The 22,589-nt window shown below is 37.5% G+C and overlaps 1 protein-coding gene across 1 annotated transcript in view; it reads left to right on the top strand.

The window, feature by feature from the left end:
• The window catches only part of LOC148829342 (leucine-rich repeat-containing G protein-coupled receptor 5-like), a 98,474-nt gene that overhangs the window by 37,009 nt on the left and 38,876 nt on the right, over window positions 1-22,589 (top strand). Inside the window, exons 2-3 of the mRNA XM_088924143.1 lie at window positions 2,361-2,432; window positions 12,171-12,242. Of these exons, the coding sequence (XP_088780269.1) occupies window positions 2,361-2,432; window positions 12,171-12,242 (144 nt within the window). The remainder of the gene's footprint in view (window positions 1-2,360; window positions 2,433-12,170; window positions 12,243-22,589) is intronic.

The following is a 22,589-nucleotide window of genomic DNA, read 5'->3' as shown; positions in this document are numbered from 1 at the left end:
GAATTGAATTGAATAAAGGTTTTTAAGGTCTTAGTTTAGATAAACATGAAAAGAAGCAGGTCAGAGTGACTTGAGTTGTTAATAAAATTAATTCAGGAAGAAAAACAACTTAAAATTTAAAAGGAAGCTGCCTGCTTATGCTTTGTTCTTTGTACAAAAATATTTTAAGTACAGTATGTGTCCGAAAAGATCACAGAGAATGAAAGCAAGTCAAAGGAAAGTTTATTTTTTATCTTGAGAGCAATTGTAAATATTTTAGTTTGAGAGTCATCGTAACCTTTTTAGTTTTTACATATGGGAGTATACTAACTCCGCTGCTTTCTTAATAGACATTTTGTGGCTCTTTTTCTGTGTAATTGTAACATCACTTAAAACCCCATTTCCACTTTCAAATAATTGTTTTTGACCATCTTGAAAACCTCATTTACTAAGGCTAGAAAGATGCTGATAAGGTTTAGACAACAGACCCCAGCAGTGCCAGTTCCTATTTGATTAACCTAGCTAGATACTAATTAATCCGACAGAGAGACAAATGTATAAGAGGTTATTTGTTGTGAGAGAACAGCAACCTGACCGAAAGAATGAGTCTGACTAAACTCACTTTTGCGTGGAATGAGCCAGGGAGCTGCTGCAAGGGTGTCGATGGGGTGGTGGAAATTTGCAAGAGATATGTGCAAAGAGAAGTTGAGAAGGCAAGGTGTGTATATTAATATAGGATAGCAGCAATAGGCGAGATTTGGTTCTAACCTTCCTCCAAAACTGTTACAGTATGTGCCATTGGAATTAAAGGTGGCCTATACAATAACTAATGGAAGAGAAACCACCAAATGTAATATGCAAGTAACCTATGAGGATATTATGAAGCAACACTTAGACCTTTCGCAGTTACACATCTTGTCATTGATAAATTGGCCTACAAGGTATAACACAGGAAATGTTACAGCTACCTGCAGAGATTTGTGAATCTAGCAACTAGAGTAGAGTGAAGAAAACTGGATTAATGATAACAGAGTAGTGGTTAGGGCTTTTGACATGTAATTAGGAGGTTGTACTGTACTGTAGGTTTTAATCCTATGTGGGGCAGTGATACTTCATTCTCATTGTGCTCATTAATCTTTTCTATAAACTGGTACAAATGTAAGTTGTTTTGGATAAAACTGATAATTAATCAAAAGCATAATCTTTAGTCTTATTTTCATTACATACCCTAATGGTATGCGATTTGTTGTTTTTTTTTAAATCCTTAGTGAAGCCAAAAACATCAACACATTTCTCCACACCCCTGAACTGTCGCCCATGCTGCCGTCATGAAAGCTGCCCACTGTTCGTTACTGTTTGTTCTCCTTCCCTCTAAACTATCCACTTTTATTTTGAATTTAAACACATTGCCTTCCCTTTTAAAGCACTGATGTTCAGTCTTGGTCCTGGAGGGCTGATGTGTCTGCAGGTTTTCTGAGTCTCTTCAAAGCCGCAACAGCACCTGAAGTTCTGGGAAGTTGTTAAATTGTTCCCATTAAGCCAATAATGAGCTGATCTAGGTCGTTAAGATCTGCGCTGAAATGAAAACCTGCTGACACGCTGTCCCTCCAGGACCAGGAGTGCCCATCCCTGCTCCACAATATGTGCCGTTATTTCAGACACATACTGAATGGTATCTTTGCCATTTTTAAAGGGTCTGATTTTTTTCTGTGAAATTTGTTCTGTGACTTTGCTTTTGATGTTTTGTGTGTGTGCGTAATGGAAGAGAGATTTATTTCTCATGTGCAGATGGTTCCCCTGAAAAAGAATGATTTTGCAATTCTTTTTTGGTTACATCCTCCATCAGAAAGCTGCTTAATCCTCATAAGGGTTGTGACAACCTCGAGTGCTGCACAAGGCAGAACTGCACTCCATACAGTCTATCACAGGGCACACAGGGACAACTTAGAGGCACCAGTGAAACCAAGCACCAACCCAACATGTCTTTGGGAGGTGGGAGGAAAATGAAGCACCCAGAGAAAACCCACACTGCACTTGCAGCTGCTTAGCTGAAGCCCTTCATGTGGAGGCCGAAACCTCCCGCTAACATCAGTACTGAAATTTTGTACATTATCTGCATTTAACACCTCCCCCACCACATACACGCACACAACCCAACACCGCCACCACTCCCCTGACCCACCTTCCTTACGTGCACACACTATGAAAATGTATGATTATGGCATATGATTTCTGTCATTCATAACCGCGGGCGAGGGGAAGCTGTTGTTCCTTTTTTTCCCCCTTTACCAGGAAGTATTACTTAGCAATCTGTGGAATGAACAGCTGGAAAGCGCAGTTGTGGCATGTCATATTAACACTCTCTTTCTGTTCTCCCGTAGTGATCTCAGCATGAACAACATCACCCAGCTCCCTGCTAGTGCCCTTTCAAACCTTCACTTCCTAGAAGAGCTGTAAGTATGACTGCCCTGGGGATGAGGGGGGAACTGGGCAAGAAAGTCAAGGCACATTCCTATTTTTATATCACATACTTGCTGTGGGAACCAGATAAAACAAAAGCAGAAGGCCGTCAGAGCTGGTACTCTTGGCACAAACAAAGCTAGTGACTGAGAATAAACAGTTACCTTGGAATCCTGATGCAGAACTGAAACAGGGCCTAGGCAGCCTCACAAGACGGGAGTTACAGTATGCTGGACATTTTAAAATTAGACCCCTATTGCCATTTTCTCTTTTTCTTTATAAAACGACGGGCTGTCATTTGTCTTGTGCTGTCTTTGTAGGAGCTGAAAAATGCAGTGGATGTCGAATTCTGAATTGCTAGCTCACATTCCGCTTCAAAGACAAAGTAGATTCAGTATTCAAAACCAAAAAAGTGCAAAAACTACAAGCAAAGAGGCTGCAGCACAGGCTCTCTATGTTATTCATTGAAGACTCCTCCTGTCCCAAAAAAAACCCAAAACAAATTAAAATCCAGTGTTTATTTCAACTGCTGAGGTCCTTTCAACCTCAGTGGCTTTGAACATACTGCGCTTGCTTTTAATTACTGCAAAGCTCGAGCAAACCACATGTCATCGCCTCAGTCACACCTCCAGCACTGTGCTCAGTGTTGCAGGGGTCAAGCAACCACCCTGCTCTGCTGCAGAAGAGAGTTTGGAAGAAATCAAAGCAGACTTGGTGCTATAACTGCAGTACGAGCATTTCACATACTTTGCCGCCAGAGAATGTGTGCCCTTATCTGCGCTAAAACTGAGGCACTGCCAAACGTGCATACTTCAACACTTTGGAATTACTTCTTTTCAGTGGTTTTGCCACTTTGATGTGTGCATATTGTATCACAAGGTACGGGGAGACTGTGTCTTTTTCGACAGCCCTGCCCTCCCTCAGTGTGGGGTAGCAAGGCCAAGGCAGCCAACCCCCTCCACCCTACCTGACTGTGAGAGAAAAGTGAGAATGCAACTTAGTGAATCTTAGTGCTCAACCCTGCTGAAGCACGGGGCAGGCTGAGGGCAATTGATGTGATCGTTGGAAGAAGTGAGAACAGAATGAAAGAACAGATCTCAAAGCAGTGAATGAAATACATGTTCATTTTGGTTTATGAAATGTGACAGCCCCCGTGGATACCACAGAAAACGAAAAACCTCAGAAGCTCTTGTGTTTTCCTGAGTGTGCTCTGCTGGAAACTTCTAGAACGTTTCCATCCGTTTTTCACAGGCTTTGAGTAAAACAGGATCGATTGAAATAAACAACGTTGCAGAGTCGATGGTTGCCAAGCAGGTGTGAGGAGGCAATGGAAAAGGCCTTCTCAGCTCCTCTGAAGTGTGGTGTGTTGTGTTTATTCCTCATACTGTGTGGAGAACACTGAGGAAAGATATGCTAGGCAGCGGTAGCACACTTTCCAAATATGAATGGGATACCATGGATTTCCCCTTGCAGTTTGGTAAAGCACCAAATAAATAAGGAACTACAAAAGACTCATAACAGTTGTAAATCTGCTATGATTGGCAGTTGTAGATAGAAGAAGAAAGGAAACTGCCAAGTCTCTTTTTTCAATTATTTTATATTTTTCTTCTGCTGTGTGACATATCTGTTTTCCTTTCACCGGGGACAAGCACAGGTTAAAGCACAAAAGCTCAGTGTACTCCAAGCAGGTCTTTTTTTAACTTTGTGTTCATTGCTGAGCAAGCAAAATCAGTTCCAATCTGGAATAAAACAGGATACCAACAGCTTTATTCATTATTAATTAATTAGAAGACCATATGAATCCCTTTTGAGACTGTTTCAGATAACACCTGTTCCTGAAAATGAGGTATTGCAGAAAAAAAAAGAATAAATTCCACTAGTCCAGCTCATGCAGGTGCGCCGTACAGTAACTGTTACCATTTTCCTAGAAAAAGTTAACCTTTTATAAAAAACAACAAATGAAACAAAAAAATATTAACAAGGCCCAGTTCTGGGATTAATTCCAAATATAATTTATGCACTTTTATGTTTATAGAAAAACCATGCTAACGAGAAACAAAAGAGGGGGCCGAATTGGTTGACAATAAATAATTGATCACAGAGATGCTCATTCCTGGTTTAACTTGCTTTGCCAAAAGAGCTCTCTATTTAACTGAAACAATATACATTAAATAACACTTTTATCCAAAAAAAAGAGGGAGTAGATATGGGAGTAGTTTGCGAGATAACAGGAGATTTCTAAAATAAGACAATAAAGATATAATTAACATACTTAATGAATATTTCAAACAGGTGTTTACATTAAAAGATGTTTATAACATGCCCCAGGCCCCTATGTTATAGACCAAGCTCCAGCAGTACTGGGTAATTTTAGTCTTACTGAGGTTCTAGAGGGGCTAGGACAGTGAAAAACTAATAAATCACTGCAGCCTGATCATATTTTCCCAGTCATAGCTAAGGAAACAAGGGATGTTATTTGTAGATGCCTAGCCAGAATGTTTTTACTTAAAATGGGAGTAGTACTCACGGGACTGAAAAATTGCAAAAGTAACGCCAATCCCAAAACAGGAGGACAGAACTGAACCAGGAAACGCCAGACCAGTCAGTTATTGATTGATTGATCAATTGAAAGAATACTTACTCTAGAAAACAAAGGAATTTTAAGAAACAGTCATCAAGGATTTAGTTAGAAAAGGTCTTGTTTAACTTGCTAGAGTTCTTTGAACATTAGATAGGTCTGCACTGTGTATTGGCATAGTCTTTCAGGTACTAGAATCACACAAGTTTAATAAATCCCCTGGGTCCAATTGTACCTTACTAACTGTATTTGAGGAAATGAGATGTGATTCAGAAGTCCTCCAACAGTCGCTCAGGACAAAGTAAGAACCCACAGAGTGGAAAACTGCTAATGTAGCACCCGTCCAGAAGAAGGGTATAACAATCGGGCAAAGTCATTACAGACCGATAAGTTCGATTTCTGTTTTATGTAATGTAATGGAAACAATTTTTAGAACTAAGCTAGAGGAACACGTACTGTATATAGAAGGAGGTGTCAGAATGGAAAGTGAAGCACGAACCAGAGGGCACAAGTGGAAGCTAAGTGATAGTTCATTTAAAATGGAGAACAGGAGACACTTCTTTACCCAAAAGGTTGTGGTGGTGTAGAAGAAGCCAAGAACCTTTGTTGTTAATGCCAGTATTCAAGCTGAATGAGATCCTTGGATCAATAAGATGCTAACAACCAAATAGGCTCGATGGGCCAAATGAGCTTCTCTTATTTGTAGCCTTTCTTGTAACGTGCTCTGTCATGATAAGTCTTGTCTTATGGTTTGTCTTATGGTTTCTCTTGCACTCGGATGAAATAATCATAATATTTTTTGTTTGGTCTCGTTCGATAAATAAGTGATTGCTTATGCTAAATGTGAGATGTATCCTATTAATTAACCATTTCTTAATCAACCACAGAGTTCTCATCCTCCTCCTCATAATTAGTTATCCGTTTGCATACACAAACTGTACCTCAAAATATATCGGGGTGAGGGACCAGAAAGTCCCGATTAGTTATTAGCTTGCATGTTCCCATTGTACAATTCAGACATGCGTATATACATTTAATGTACCTCTGAAAAAAAAACATAAAAAACAATAAATAGAAATAGATATAGCATCACTGCTCCTTAAGAATTGTGGTCTCGTCGAAACCAACACAGCTGCTTCATTATTTTTCTACACACTATTTATGCATTAAAAGTCAGTGATCAAACCTTGATCCATTGGTTGGATCAGTGACATACTGTATTGGAACAAGTAATAGGTTTATTCCATGCTGAAAAAAAGAAGAAAGAGAACACAACGTTTCGGCCGTGGAGCCTTCTTCAGGTGTGCCACACCTGAAGAAGGCTCCACGGCCGAAACGTTGTGTTCTCTTTCTTCTTTTTTTCAGCATGGAATAAACCTATTACTTGTTCCTTTGCAGCCTACGCATGCTGACGCAGCTCCCCACCTGACATACTGTATTGCCTGGTGGTAAGGACTCAATGTTAATGTTGGGCCATAGTGATTCATATTGTACAGTAAGTCATATGCAACAGCATTGTCTACAAGAAGAATTTTTAAAGATTAGATTTTGCTTTTCATAATTTTTTTTTTTCATTTCTGGTTCAATCCATGGACCACCTATGCTGCTGGCTTTTGGTGCCTTGAGAAGGGACGTAAATGTGGGGTAGTTGTACGTCATGTTCCTTGATTTATCAACGTAAGAGGAAAAAGCAACATCCAGCTGGGCGTCCTGGGACCACCTGTATATTCCACACATCTGTTTGTGATGTAGATGTAGGTGCTTGTGTACAGATCTGACATCTCTTCTTTCTGGATACTAACCCCTTAATCTAAGGCCACACTCTGAATCTCTGTTTTATGTTTTGAAATTCAGATCTCATTGTCAGGAATGAAAAGAGAAAAAAAAAACTGCTCCAAACTTTTTTTATTGACCACAACTTTTGAATAATATTCTGGAAACAACAGCTGCAATGTGTGTTGTATTTTTAACTCTCGCTAGAAACATCAAAAGATAGAAGTTTTTTGGTTTCAACTTTTTATTTGAATTTTCCTTGCTTAATCGTTGATATCGAGTTAAAGGTTTCAATTTTGTTGTCTTTTGTTTTTCATAATTTGCATTAAACTGGTTTTTGGCCTTTTGCTTTGTGGGTCACACAGTCAGTGAAAGTCAGCACTTTCTTTCCTTGTTCAGTAATGTATTGCACCATTCCTCATGGTATTCACACCAGGTGGTACCTCATGGTGACCTTGTAATGTGAAAGTATCACATTTTTGGATATCTCTCTTTGTCTTTACTTATTGTAGTGATATTCGACACTTGTGCGTCACAGGTTTTCATCCCACTATAGAATTTTAACTTGCAAGGTGGGATTTGGAGGCAACGTGGTCTCATTGTTTCTGAGCTCCTGACAATATGAAGAATCTAAATTGTGTGAGGCCCAGAAACCTCTCGAAGATTCAAGTTGCATCTGCCTCGATCCTGGTAAACTACTGTGCAAAGTAAATGTGGTGCTGAAAGATCTTGGAAGAAGAATGCATTTTTCTGTATTTCCCTTAAGTCCCTAAAGCGGAATATTAAAGTAAATTTAATCATTGTCAGATCTCTGTGATATTGCACTTTCTTCAGTGAGTCCTGTCCCTCATTTTCAGGGGCAAATGAAAGCCATAATGTATAGCAGGACAGAAATAAGTTAAAAAAAACAACAAAAAATGAAAACATACAGAACCTTTGCTGTTTAACCTGTTGTGAAATATTTCTGAGATTTGTCAACATAATGCGTTTTGTTTGCATCAAAAATATGTGGCAACGGAGATCTGTTTTGCCTTGTGACAAAATTTCAGGAATGTTTTTTTGTCCTGTGCATTCTTCCGTTCACCTCTTGGTTTTGCAGTACAAGGTTGTGGTGGATGCCAAAGCTTAATCTGGCAAGCAAGGAGGGATACACCCTGCACTGGACATCAGTCCATCTCAGAGTACATACTGACACACACACACGCTCACACCAGTGCGATTTCTTAACAGAAGCCAATTAACCTACCAGTATGTCTTTGGACTGTGGGAGAAAACCCACATGATCAAGGGGTGAACATACAAACTCCACCCCAGGAATTGAGCCCCGGACCCCAGGGCCCCAGTAATGCTAAACACGACACCACTGTACTGCCCTTTTCTGGTGCACAGGGTTTCCACGGTCATGGAGATCCTGGAAAAGTGATGGAAAATGAAATTTCATTTTCCAGACCTGGAAAAGTTTTGAAAAATGATCAAATATCCATTAGGTTTTGGAAAAGTGATGGATTTTTTTTTTGTATTGACCCAAAATTATCATGGCTGTGTCATGTAATTTTGTTCATAAGTTAGCAAACCTTTAAAAAGAGACTGCAGCGTTGCCGTTGCCACCATTACAGATTATAGTGTCGCGTCTGACCCTCTCGCAGGAATTTTATAGTGAGCCGTAAGCTAGCCTAGCAAGTTATGGCTCCAAAAAGATGAAGACCCAGGATGTTCGAGATGTAAATTATGCAGGAAAAGAAGTTATGAAAAAGTCATGGAAAAGTTTTGGAATTGTGTTGGTAAAAATGAGTGGGGACCCTGGGTACTGATAAACTTAATTTGCATTCTCTAAATCAAGGGTCTCCTGGTTCTGGAGAGCCTAGTTCAGCAGGTTTTGTAAGTCACCATTAAATCACCAATTATTTAAAGACTTATAACAATTTCTCTGTGATCAATTAAGCAGGTGATCTGTTAAATTCATTTAGGTTCCAACATTTAATTATTTGTCAGTACTGAATGATCAGAGGTCTCTTAAATGAACATATTGCTCACAATCAATAATGTACAAACTTTCCATTTAGAAACAGGATACAACAGTTCTAAATACACACAGATATAATAAGTATCAAAATGACAGTCACTGTTCTTAGTCCATTCAGTCTGTTATCTGTTCTTCAACAGCTTCAGACAAAGTGTGGACACTCAGGGGCTTAAGCCTACAACCCTCTGATAAGGAACTCCAAGGCATAGCCTGTGCTCCATGCATAAGTGATTCCAAGAAGGACAGAAAGACGTGTACAGTCCAAAATGTGAAACCTTGGCTCCCTATAGAGGGTCAATAAAGAAAAATGTCTTGAATCTCTAATAATAAAGCAGTTCTATTTTAATAAGAAAGGTCAAGTGTCTTTAGACTACAGAGTCTCCTATAGGTATGTTATAAATATAAAGTGAGTCTTTGAGCTGGAATGCAGCTGAATGACAATGTAATGTACAGTAATCAGCTGAAGTTTAAAATTAAATTTTTAATTTAACAGGGAATCAATCCGGGGACGCTTGAAATCAGGAGTTTTATACCTACAGGGTTTACCTTTTAACAATACTGAAGCAGCACAATCCTATATAGAGTGTGCTATATCTATTTATTGTTTTAAGATACAGTTTATTAAGGTGCCATGCCATGCAAAAACTAATCAAACCGTTTCAACATTTTGTTTCTTTAAAAAAAGTTTGTGCTCATGATACTTTGAAGTAGCAAATTATGGTTTAATAATAAAAAACAAAAAGAAGTAAACTGATGCTATGGAAGAGGAATGGAAACTTCATGCTTCCATAAGTCTTGAAACCGTTTGGTGTGGCAAATTTAAAGGAATTTCAGAGCACAAAATTACGAGCCACACGATTAGTTGAGCAGCCTCAGCTGGTGTACAGTAATAAGGCTTCACATCTGAGTTGCTTTGAAAGTGGTTTCTTTCAGAACAACTCAAGAATAAAGATGTATAACAGCGCAGACCAGGAAAGGGATATAAAGATATTTCAGAGACCTTTAATATCTCATATTAAAGTCATGGTAAAGTCAAACCTTAAGAAGTGGAAAGCCCTCAGACACTGCGCAGATCAGGCTGTCCCTTCAAACTATTAAGGAAGGAGTAAACTGGTTAGAGATGCGACTGTGACGCCAATGGTGACTTTTAAAAAGTTAAACAGTTCAGTGGCTAAAATGGCAGAAAATACTTAACAATATCCCAGACACTCCACAGAGAGAAGTGAAAAAGAACATCTCAAATTCCCATAGGATTTGTAGCAAAGCACCTACAGTATATAATACTGCAAACATGTGAAAAAAGATCTTATGCTCAGACAAGACAAAACTTATAACTTTTTGGTCAAAATACAAAGCGTTATTTTTGGTGCAAACACGACACAGAGCATCACTCACATCCTCTGTCAAGCATGGTGGTGGCAGCATTATGTCATAGTTCTGCTTCTCATCAACAGGGACTGGGAAGCTTGTCAAGACTGATGGGAACATAGATATAGCAAAGTACTGGCAAACCTTAGAGGAAAACCTGCTTCAGACCTTAAACTGGATCAAAAATCACCTTTCAACAGAACAATGATCCAAATGCCAAAGCTAAAGTAGAGTTGCTGAAGAATATGAAAGTGAATGTCCTTGAGTAGGCCAGACTTAACTTGAATCCTAGAGGAAATCTGTGGAAAAAAATCCCAAGATACTTGAGTAAATCAGAAAAAAAGGCAGTCAGTGTGTGAAGTTGGTAGAGACTTACCCAAAAGGAACTGTGGCTCTAAGTGCCGCTAAAGATGCTTATACCGAATGTTGAGTTTACAAGCCTGAATACTGATTTCTCAACATACAGTATTTGTTTTTTTTTTTGCTAACACTTATTAATGTAACTTATCTTACCCATAGAAGTCTTCAGTTTGATCATTCATGTTTTAAATAAAATATTAAGATTAATTATATATGTATCATGCACATATGCATCATGCAGATTTTATGCGGTGTGGTGTGTAGAATTACAGCAAATACATTTAAATACAACAATAAATTACCTATGAGAACATTATATGCTTAATAACACAAGCACATTTTAGGTAATTCCTCTGTGTTATATATGATTTGGTTCTAAAATTGCATAGCTATGACTGATTTCAACTCACAAAATATTCAGGCAGTGCTATTGCTCTGTCAGATGGAATATATTATTAACTCCTAAGTACTATATTTGCAGCTTGGGGCTGTGATGCTTAGGATTACTTATAAATGACATCTTTTTTTCAGTTCAGGTGCAAATAATTATGTTGCTTTCACGATTTCTGTTAAAGAATGAGGTAGTATAATAGATATAAATGCATCCAGGAGATGACACCAAATGTTGCTATTTTTTATCTAAAATGTTGGTGCACTGGTCCATATGCATAGGCAGGTAGGACTGATTTCCATCTGGCTTTAGAATGCAAATAAAATTTTTAAAATGATGTTGGGATCACTGTGACCCTTTTGAATAATATAAGGGAGTAATTTTGCCTTAATTATTATTTGTGCAAATCTAATATATCATACTAATCTCCTTACTTCCAACTTACTTCTTACTTCCAAGAATCCTGGATGGGAAAGTTCCTTAGTTGAACACAGACTGCTTGCAATACTACACATAAACTGTGAAAGGGCTACTGATGATTTGTTTGTAAAAATACAAGTAATCAAATCATCATCTTTGTTTTCCTGAAAAGAGAAAAAGATGGTTCATTTTATTCTGTGGTTTGCCATGACATTACAGACAACAGTTTTTACTAATTTATTTTTGCCAGGTGTAAAACCACACTAAGAGATCTATTAAAAATCAGCAGCTGTCAAATGCTATTAACAGAAGGTGTTAAAAAGTCCATTCTGTTTGTTGAAAAGGCACAATAAAAACAGCAAATCAGAAAGCTGCTTTTCTCATGTCAAATAAGTCAATTATTAATCTTGAACTGAAGAATCATAAAATATACTGCATAAACACTTTTAAATGCTTATTTTACTCAAAAATGTATTTTATATTTAACCAGTTTAAAGTCTTTTAACGTATTTATGTAAACATTTTGATTATTGTTTTAAATATTGTTTTCCATTTAATAAACACAAAAACGACAGCTATGCTAGTAAGTATTTTCCTCTTTTAAATTTCCCTTTCCCCTTTTAAAGTATATAGGCTATATAGTTGGTTTAATATGCTGGCACTGTTTTTCCTAAAGAAACTCTGAGAGAGAAAAAGGTTTCAGAGTCCTTACAGCTGTTGGCACCTATTGTTAACTGTATCTGTTTAGCTTTTCTTCTCAGTTAAATTAAATCCACATGACAAAAAATGTATTCCATTTTTTCTTCTTCCCCCTACAGGCGTCTTGCAGGAAATGACTTGATGCACATCCCTAAGGGGGCATTTTCTGGCCTTTTCAATCTTAAAGTGCTGTAAGTAAACCATGCATTGTTTAATACATACAGCATTTCCCATTTACATTGAGAGCCTCGTTGGGGGAAAGCAGGGACATTTCGACTGAGGGATTTTCACGATGAAAAGGTGTTCTTTGGGGGCTGTCAGCTGCCAGAATCCTTGGACTAAAATCAAGACGTTGTTAAATTGTATCACCACAGCCATTTGTGGTGTTATATGTAAAGTAATGGCCAGATTTGTGAAAAATATCACTTTCCAAATGTTTTCAATTAGAAAACAAAACTGAACAAGCACCGAAAGGAATGTGCAAGAATATTTTAAATGTACACATACAGTATACTGAAACTTACTAAAAGGGAGATTCAAAGTAAGCATTAAATGGTATAAAGTTAAGATTTGGTTTTGACATAATTTTGCCATGTGTAAAACAATGGCATAAAACACACCTTCAAATGTGCATTCGAGTTAGACATGTTTGATTTATACAGTGTGCTCACTGTCATTACTTTGAACATGACTTAGAGGGACTTTGCACTAAGGTCAAAGAGATGTTCCTGCATTCAACCTGTAAAGTACATGCCAGGTTATCCATGCTGCCTTGGTGCTGCTCGATTTTGATGTTCTCATCTCTCCATTTCCTCACACAGGACTCTCATTGGATTCACATGCTGCAATACAGTAGACCACTCACATAGATTTTAAGTTAAAGCAAGAAATCACCATTGACACGGACAGTATAGAGCAGATGTCTGCATTGCTGGACCTGGAGAGCCACAGTCCTGCAGCCTTAAGTGGGCAATGAGCATCTAGAAAGCATGCTAATCTCTCCTAATTAGGCAGTTGATTGATTGAGTCATTCAGAGCTCAAGTAGAATGAACAGCAGAAGACAATGTGGCTCTGCAGTACCAGTGGTACAGTTTCCTGGTTTAACAAGAGCTTATTTGTATTGAATGATTAAGGAGTCAACACAATGCAATTGTAATGCTTTACAAATCCCCCCTGAAAAGTCTCCAAATATCGCTACTGTATGAGCTTGCAATCATGTTAATTTCAAATAGTATTTAGAATCTAAGTAATCTAAATTTACCACTAACTGATAAAGGCAAAAATGCAGGTGTTATGTAAACAAACTAGACTTTCAAATTAATCATTAAAATATAAAAAATATTACATCCCTTTGCTATGAGATCATGTGCAAATTAATAGTTTTATTATTAAAATTAGTGTAGGGCAGCATTGTGGCATAGTGATTAACACTTAAATTGCAGCACTGGAGCCCTGGGTTCTTGGGGTGGAGTTTACATGTTTTCTCTCAGACCCCTCCAGGTACTCTGATTTACTCCCACAGTCCAAAGACATACTGGTAGGTTGTTTGGCTTTTAGGAAAATTGGCCCTGGTGTGAGTGTGTGCCTGTCTGTGTGTATGTGTGCTTTGTGATGGACTGGCATCCTGTCCAGGGTGTATACTGCCTTGCTCCCATTGCTTGCTGGGATTGATTAAGTGGCTAGAAAATGGATGGAAGGAGTAAAAGCATCTGTCTCTATGACTTCCCTCGGATGAATATTGAATTTCAAGTCAACCAAGACCAAGGAGCATTATTTTGCTTTCATTAATGTTTCCCTATTTTATTTTGCTGCTGCCACAAACACAATTACATCTCTTTGCTACAGAGTGATTTTTTTCAGATTTCTCCAGTATACACATGCTCTGATCAAATCAGATGAGACATTATAGAAGAACCAATCTTCACTATAAAAAACCTTTTACCAGTATCCAGGGAGTTGTGTTCCAAGCTGATGCACATTCAGTTGTTCAGCCTGGCAATGTTGAGTTATGACGTTAACTTTGCAGGCATGCTGGATACTGGCAGCTCTGAGTCATCCAATGACTGTAATCGGCCTTATGGGTCTTTTGTGAAGCAGGATTGTGTTAGCAGCTGTAGTTGTTTTTTTGTGGAAGTGATCCCTCAGGTGGTCTCTCCTAGGTGATTACACACAGTTGAACTAGTAGGGGTCAGTGAAGGGTGCTCCTGTCAGTCGCTTGCACTGCTGGAGTCTGGTGATGGGATATGAATGAACCCTGAATGTCCGAGCAACTTCATATTGTGATGTTCTTGCTCACAACATTCCCAGAGTGCACGTCTTGTTTCACTAAGCCTTGACAATGTTGCAGTGTCTTGCAACTGCTTGGCGTCAGTATTATAATCAAGACAAAACATAAAAGAATTTTTTTATTGTGTTAGTATGCATGTGATTAACACAGATTCTCTTGGTTGTTCAAGGCCCAATATAGGCTTTTTTAAATTAATTTGTTTATTTTTCTTTTAAGGCAAACATTTATACTTCTAAATCAGCTTGACCAGTTTGTTATTATAGTACCATAGTATTGTTTTGTATTAAACATAATGTAAACCAATCACTTTAGAGCACATATTTAACATATTTTGTAAATGCTGTACATTGCAAAGTAAGTTTTCATTAAGAAAGCTTTCTGCCCCGATTTCTGTTGCATGTTTTTGAGTTGAGTACTATTACCGGTATTTTACACCAAATATTTTGTGAAGCACTCCACAAACTTGATTCTTGAATTCCTCATACAGTATTTATATTTGACCTCTACTGGGCTAGTGTCAGGATTTTCAGATTGTGACTAGGTTTCACTATACTGTATATTCTAAGCAAACTTAACTTTATGTTTTGAAGTGTTAATTGAGTTCCGAATAAATTAATGAAATTGAAAGGAATCCAGTCTCATGCATAGACCTATACTGTATGTTACCCTCTCTCTGCTAAATGTCTTAGTTATGGATTAATCATGTTTACCTTGCAACTGCAGTTTATAATAATTTATAATGCAGAAGAAGATACATGTGTCTGTGTCTGTAGGAGAAGATGATCTAAGACAGTCTATACTTGATACGGAAGGCAGGACCTGAGAATGTGCAAACCCTTAACTGACTTAGTCTTAGGACCTTTTTGCACTGTTTGACTGTATTCATCTCCTACTGTTGGAAACTGCCTTTTACCTATTGTGTAAGTAAAAACATCTTCTGAGTAAATTCCAAAAGTTCCTTTTAAGCAACTTGTTAGTTTAATTAAGACTTCAGTTAGATGTGGGACTGTATATGCTCTCGGCTGGAATGAAAACCAGCAGGTCTGTAGACTTCCAGGACTGAGTATATAGTCAGACCTTTATATTGATGCTTGAAATTCCTTGTGCAGTCAACCAACACTTGTTCATGAAGACTGCTTCCGGGGCTGCATCATTTGAATTGCCTGTGGTTCAGTGTTCTCACACTTTAAAAATTTGAAGAAGGTATCAGACTATTCAATATTTGGATGCCCTGTAGCTTATATGCAGTTAATGTTTTCATTGAGAATGTACTCATGGCATAGTCAGCTGGTGAGGCTTAGACTTCTCCAACAAGGGTGTGACTTCTCTCACAGTTAAGTCGACCTAAGGCATTTTTATGTGAAAAAAAATGAGTGTTTTTTTTATAAATTACATGTGCTGAGAAAGGTGTCATAAGCTATAAAAATAATTTTGACCAGCAGAAAATCTGAAATGTGCCGTATGAAAGACAAATTTACTACTAATAACCTACTTTTATTTTTTGGGGCTTAATGCATTTATTAAATAAGCAGGTGCTAAATCTAGAGCTGTGTCCTACGTGATGGAAATGAAGACAAATTGTGGTCTTAAAACAATAATAAAGTTAAACATTTGTTCCTGCCATAGAGAACGTCTCCTGAGAGATTCAGTACATTACTGCCAGAACTACAAATCTTCAATAATGCTTTTTTTCTTTTTCTTATTTTATGGGTGTACTGTAGCTAACTACATGAGTAAAAGTTTTATATTGCCTTTTAGAATTTATATTCCATGAAGCATGGAATAAAACACAAATGATTACAACTTGCTTAATTACAATAAATTTCCATTGTAAAGCAACAAGTAAAGGTTTATTCCATGCTGAAAAGAGAAGAAAGGAAACACAACGTTTCAGCACCCAAAGAAGGCTCCACAGCCAAAACGTTGTGTTTCTTTTCTTTTCTTTTGAGCATAGAATAAACCTTGACTTGTTCCTTTGCAGCCTACGCATGCTGACGGAGCTACTTACTTGAACAATTTCCATCGTAGTCTTCTGTTTCATATTTGAGCATTATACAGTCACTTTTCAAATTGAATAACATCCATCACTTCAGTTTAATTAGATACATTAAATTTAAACACTTAAATTTGTGTCTAAATTCCTATAATGGAAATGCTTAATCTAGTGAAAGAATTTACTATCTAGTCAGTGTCATTCATTACTAAAGGCTACTGACATGACATTAATTTTAATCAGGGCTTAATTCTGCTTCGTTCAACAAACAGAAATGTGAACTCACGTTTGTTTTGGAATAATTCATGCATATCGTGTTTGATTTTATGTGCCTCTTTGGTTTTCCTAGCTTCAGTGGTAGAATTAGTTAACCATGGCTCTCCGTGTGTTTCTGTATTTTCCTTCCCGTTTGCTTGCTCATCATCTGACATTTTACCGTGTGTACGTTGCAGAATGCCGGCTCCTTTTCAGATGTTGTTTTGCTCCATCCCCCTACTTTTTCATCATCTTCTTATCTGATCTGGATTCCCTTTTCATTCTTCGCTAATGCAGTCCACATGTGATGCATGCTCCACTGAGGAAGAAGGGTCAGTCATCAGTGAATTTCCTCTCTTCGTTTGGTTTTGTGACATTGTCTTTTTGTGCCTTTTCACCCCTTTAGACATGTAGCAGAAAGCACGCTTTCAGGCCGCTTAATGAAACAGAACGGAGGTCTGCCTGGCTCCTATCCAACTCGTGTCACTGGGCCTTACCTGACAGGGATCAGTAAGGCTCTGGTGGCCTGAGTTTTAAGATGACACATAGACAAAACTCCAGCGACTTCCTATAGGTCAAACATGTGCATCAAAATTAAAATCAAGCTCTAAATACAATTTGTCAACAGAAAACTTCAGAAGCCCAATTTCCCCCATTAAAGAATAAAATTATTTGTAAAAGATGAGACAGTAAAGGAGTCCTCAATTAACTCTGCTACCACCTTTTTTTTCCCAGAAAGATTTTAAAGCAATATTAAAGCCAGAGTAATTATTATTTATAACATTATATAAACTCTTTCGCAAAAACTCTATTGGCATCAATGTGAATTCAAAACAAATGTGGTCTTCCAGCTCCTTTGTCTTTGAAAGGCCACTTGAAGAATCATCATTACTATTTATTTTTCTTGTAAAACTTTGAATCAGAATCAGAATCAGATCAAAATCGATCTTTTAAGTCTTGAGATACTGGCCAGTATTACACTAATCATTTGTATACAGCATGGCTCTGTACTTCTACCTCTAATCTCTTGTACTTATCTTCATTTCTACTATATGCATGAGACATTTGCCTTAGTATTTTAATTTTCTTTTAATTAGTGTGTGAATGGCTTTTCATATATTGACAAAACTTCCAATAACAGCAAAGCAAAGAATTCCAGCTGCCTTCAATTACCTTTTGCACACATGATATGGCAATTCAGTTACTTTACCAGTATCTGCATTACTTATACAGTACAAATGTTTTAAGGATAAGGATAAAATCAGAACTGCAATCCACCAATCAGAATTCTCACCCAGAATAGTTTCCACTAGTAGAAAATAGAATCCTTAGGAAATAAAAAGTCACCATTAGTTATATAATTTATTTCTTGTGAATGATGAGCAGGTCAATATAATTGCGTAGGGCCCAGAATACATTTTAAAAGTCACCCAACAATCGTAACCTGTCAGTGAGATTTTGTTTGTCCTCTTGCTTCTTTCCGATGGGATCCTATCATCATGAACTAGTGGGATGATTACGTATGTCAACATGTTCACCGGCAACATTGAGAAAAGATAGCATTTCTCATCGTATCCCTATGAAAACAGAGCCATATGGTCACCTTAAGAAGGGTGGTAATTTGCAGTTAGCTGGTGGGCTGATTATTTGATTTAATCCAGGTCTAAATCTGGTTGTCAATTTTAAATCATGTGTGTTTTGGATCAGCTCCCTGGGCTACCTTCAAATACAGCAGTGCTACACCACCTGTTTATTCAGGGCTGCAAGAAAATCACACTACATTTCTAAACTAAACTTGCAGGAAGGTAGGGTAAACTAGAATCAGAGCAGAAACTTGGCACTAGTAAGGTTTTATTAAAGCCTCCTTCAGAATGACCTACTAACATTGTTGAGAACTTTGGTTATTTTAAAAAACTTCTTAAACAGTTCGTCAAGGCGCCTACATGTTTTAATGAAAGAAACCTCTTTCATATCAAGGCTGACATGTAATCAATTACAGTCCTACACTAATATAGTTCAATGCGCAAATACACATGATAAGACTAAAGGCTTGTTTTAATTTATCACCCCTTATAGTGAAACATCTGGAACTCTCATAAAAGTAAATAAAAACCTGTTTGTGACGTACAAAACAAATGTTAAAGAAAGTCCGCTTTATAAAAGTAAATTTCCTGTGAAAGTGGTCTTTTTTTATTGTGACTGTGCAGCCACTGGAACGTTGAACAATATTTCAGCACCATGTAATTTTTCTTATGAAGAGAGAGTGTCTGTGGTGTGGTCTGGCATGGCTTCTGTCCACATCCAGGGCTTTTTCATTACTTTTGACAACTGCAGAGGTCGCTTACCATGGATAAGCTAAAAAAGAACACAGGAGTTGAGCAAAACTTGTCCATTTTGTTCTGTGTGTGATAAAGGATGTGGGGTCTGCCTCATTCATTAATCATGCAACTGCTTTGAAACAAAGCTGTTTTTGAGCAACACTGTTGTGTTATGTATCAGTAATGCTTTTTATTATTACCGAATGTATAACAAAAATAGCAGCTATTCTACTCCCTCAGAATCAGAAATGTGTTTTTTATAACAACATGGCATTTTTAAGGTCCTACCTGTCACTTCATTGAATTTTGTTTCCTGTCAAACACAATTGGCACCTGGATTGGTTTAGACCAGGAATCTCCAACCCACACAGTTACAATCCAGTAAGTTTTACTGGGGCCTCTGAATTGCTCATCATTCATAATCAATTAAGCAAGTATGTTGTGCAATTAAGAGAACTCATGTCTGAGAGTGCTGAATATTCTTATTCCAAATGATGTATAATTCGCTTTTTTTAACAAATGACAGGAAAGTGATCACAAGTCATTTTTTTCCAAGCCATTAGAAATGAGTGATATATTGGTTACCTATAAATCTCCAAGATCAGTCTTGGGAAAGACTGGATGGATCGCACTGATAAGTTCAAAACCTGATCATTTCAGCTCCATCTGTCTATCAAATTGGGTTAATAAAGTGATTGCAGTCTGCTAACAAGTAGATTAGTAATGGCTGAAATAATACAGTTGATTAGAAGACTGGGGGCTTGAATCTGTGGGCTGTCCCTGCTACAATGTGGAGTCTGACCACATTCCACAACTAACCACCACTGTCACACTGTCACGCTATACTGTGCCAGCTATCACAATTAGTTTCATTTGCCCTGTTTTGTTGAGTGTGTTATGTTTAAAGATTAAAATGACACACATCTGGGAAGTCCTGCTTGTACTGAATTTCCCTGTTAAGTGTCTGAAAGAGCAGTCGGTCATTGGCAAGTTTGGCGAATTTTGGGTACCTAAGCACAGCAGGTGGTCTGTCAAGTCTGATTATGACGTCTACTGTAAGGAATGTAACTCTCTGACCTGTAGATTCTCAAGGCCTTACTGATAAATAGCTCATTGGTGTAAGAATGTAACTCAGAAAACTGGAAACGTGGAGTACTAGACTCTAGAAGAGTAGCTTTAGTTTTACTAGCACAAAGTTGTAGTTTTACATATCACAAATTATTTAAAGATTTTTGCTACACTGATGGTTTTGTGTGTTGATGGAATGGCCATTATGACCACAAAAGTATTTTATCTTATTCAGTACAATTTATATTTAGTAATGCATTTAAGGCGCTTTATGAAGAAACATCACGGTTGAACAAAAATTGCTTTTAAGAGGTAATGCATTACTTTAAATGTATTATTACAAAACTAACTGTACATGCGCTTCATAATTGATTTAACTGATGACTTTTGTATACATTTAATGGATTGTTTATGTTATTTAAAAACTATTTCTCCTCACTTGCTCCTTTATGGAAGTAATCCTTTACACAGAGATTCCCCAATTCTGACTAGTATATTTCTAATTGATTATTAAGTTTACATGCTATTAATTCTTTTTAACACCCAGTTCTGATTAAATACGAGTTTACGTTTTATTCAGAATAACCACTGTCAATACACTACAATTATCCTCCTTTCATTTATACAATGTTCTTATTTTGTGTCAAATCAGAAAAAAGGGTTAAGATTAAGGTACTGAAATTGCCTAAAATGTCCTCTTTTGCTGAAAGAAGTATTTTAAAAATATACAGAAGGCATTCTCTTAGGGGGCATGAAATCTTAGCAATCTTTCTGTGTGTTTTTGAAACACCTTTTACTATAATTCCCGAACAGCCAAATTACTACCATGCACTTGTACTGAAAAACTGAATAGTTCTCAGGAGTCAATGATATTTTCTTGACTTGGTGTATCCGAAGCATAAAACATCTGGGTTTCCAAAGTCAAAATATTTTAGTAACAAGTGGTAATTATTACTATATTGCTATGATAAAGCATTTTCTTGGGATGTCATCGTGCATGGGTGTGGTACAAAAGATGAGGAACTAGAGTGGCATTAGCTCTTTTTAGTGAAGCCTTAAGTATAAAGTGAAAAATGCAGAGTGATTAATGTTTTTGAACTCTGCTTAAGAGGAAAAGTTAAGACTTGTGCAGAATTTTTTAAGTACTATCATTTAAAGCAAAACATTTTTATAAGATGTACTTGTAACAATACTGCCAAGAAACTAAAATAGGGATGAGATGCAATGTTAAGGTCATGCTGAAAATGACGAGTTCATATTGAGACTGATGTGAATACATAGAATTCCACTTATATCTTCTTACTTCAATATTTAAGCCTATTTATGATTAAGGACACCCTGAAATAACATCAACAAACTGACACTTTTGTCAGTTAATACACTGTTCATACTGAAAAATGAAAAGAACCGAAGTGCTTGTTCGTGGTATCAAACATGCCCTACCTTGTCCTTCTGGCTTAATCTCAGACTTCAACTAGAGAGTCTTAAAACAATAATACCGAATAAACACTGACAGTGAGACAAAATCTTGTGCCAAAAGATCAACGTATTCTGACAGGCTGCACACAGTGACAAGAGGAATGAAGTGAATATCTTATACACAGAAACAAGCAATGGGTTCACTTGTTGCTTAACCCTAGTAATAAAACATTGAGATCTGCTTCTAGCTATACAGTTTTTTAAAGCTCATTATTTCTGGAAAAGTGTTTCGACAACTTAGAGCCTAGAGTGGAAAGACAGATGCGGAAACATACCAAGACAGGCCTCCTCCCGTCCACCTCCAGGTGGGACCCCTGTCCTGTGCGCACACAAGCAATTAAATTAAAGACAATTAAAGACACCAGTTAAGCGACTGTAACCGACATGTCTTTGGAAGGAGGGAATAAACTGGAACATCTGGCAAAACCCGGAACAAATCCAGGAAGACGTACGCTCACTACACAGAAGGATCCCCATTCTGTAATCAAACCCAGGACCCAGGAGCTACAGGAATACAATGTAAATTAATTTATGTAGATGAAATAGACTAACAAATTTGAACTTAGCAGGAGATGTCTTTCAAGTTGTATATTTTATTTCATTAATAAATTTCATGTATTAATAGTTATTCATTGAAACATTTTTAAAGCAAACAGCAGCATTTAAAAATACACCGGGCACTGGGACACAGGTCATCACAATGGTGTTTGCTGTTTATTTAAGTACCTAGATCCTTTGCGTTTAAAATGTTATGGTGGGGATGATGTCTTAATTTGCAGTTCATGACTCATCATATTTAATACTCATGCAGGAATTAAAAAGGCACAACAAATGCCATTAATTCCAGTGCTCATCTGTAGCGTTTCGGGCAGCACGGTGGCGCAGTGGTAAGCAAACCCTGGAGTCAGTTCCAAGCCTGGACTTTTGTATGTTCTCCTCACGTTTGGGTGAGTTTCCTCCAGGTGCTCAGATTTCTTCCCACAGTCCAAAATGATACTGGAAGGTTAACTGGCTTCTGGGGAAACCGGCCCTGGTGTGAGCGTGTCCATGTTTGTGTCTGTGTGCGCAGTTCATGGTGTGCCATCCGGGGTGTACCCAGCCTTGCACCCATTGCTTGCTCGGTGATGCTCAGTAGCT

Source organism: Atractosteus spatula, chromosome 8 (assembly GCF_055471065.1).
Source record: "Atractosteus spatula isolate fAtrSpa1 chromosome 8, fAtrSpa1.hap1, whole genome shotgun sequence".
Lineage (NCBI taxonomy): Eukaryota > Metazoa > Chordata > Actinopteri > Semionotiformes > Lepisosteidae > Atractosteus > Atractosteus spatula.
This window is presented reverse-complemented; position numbering and strand designations above follow the sequence as displayed.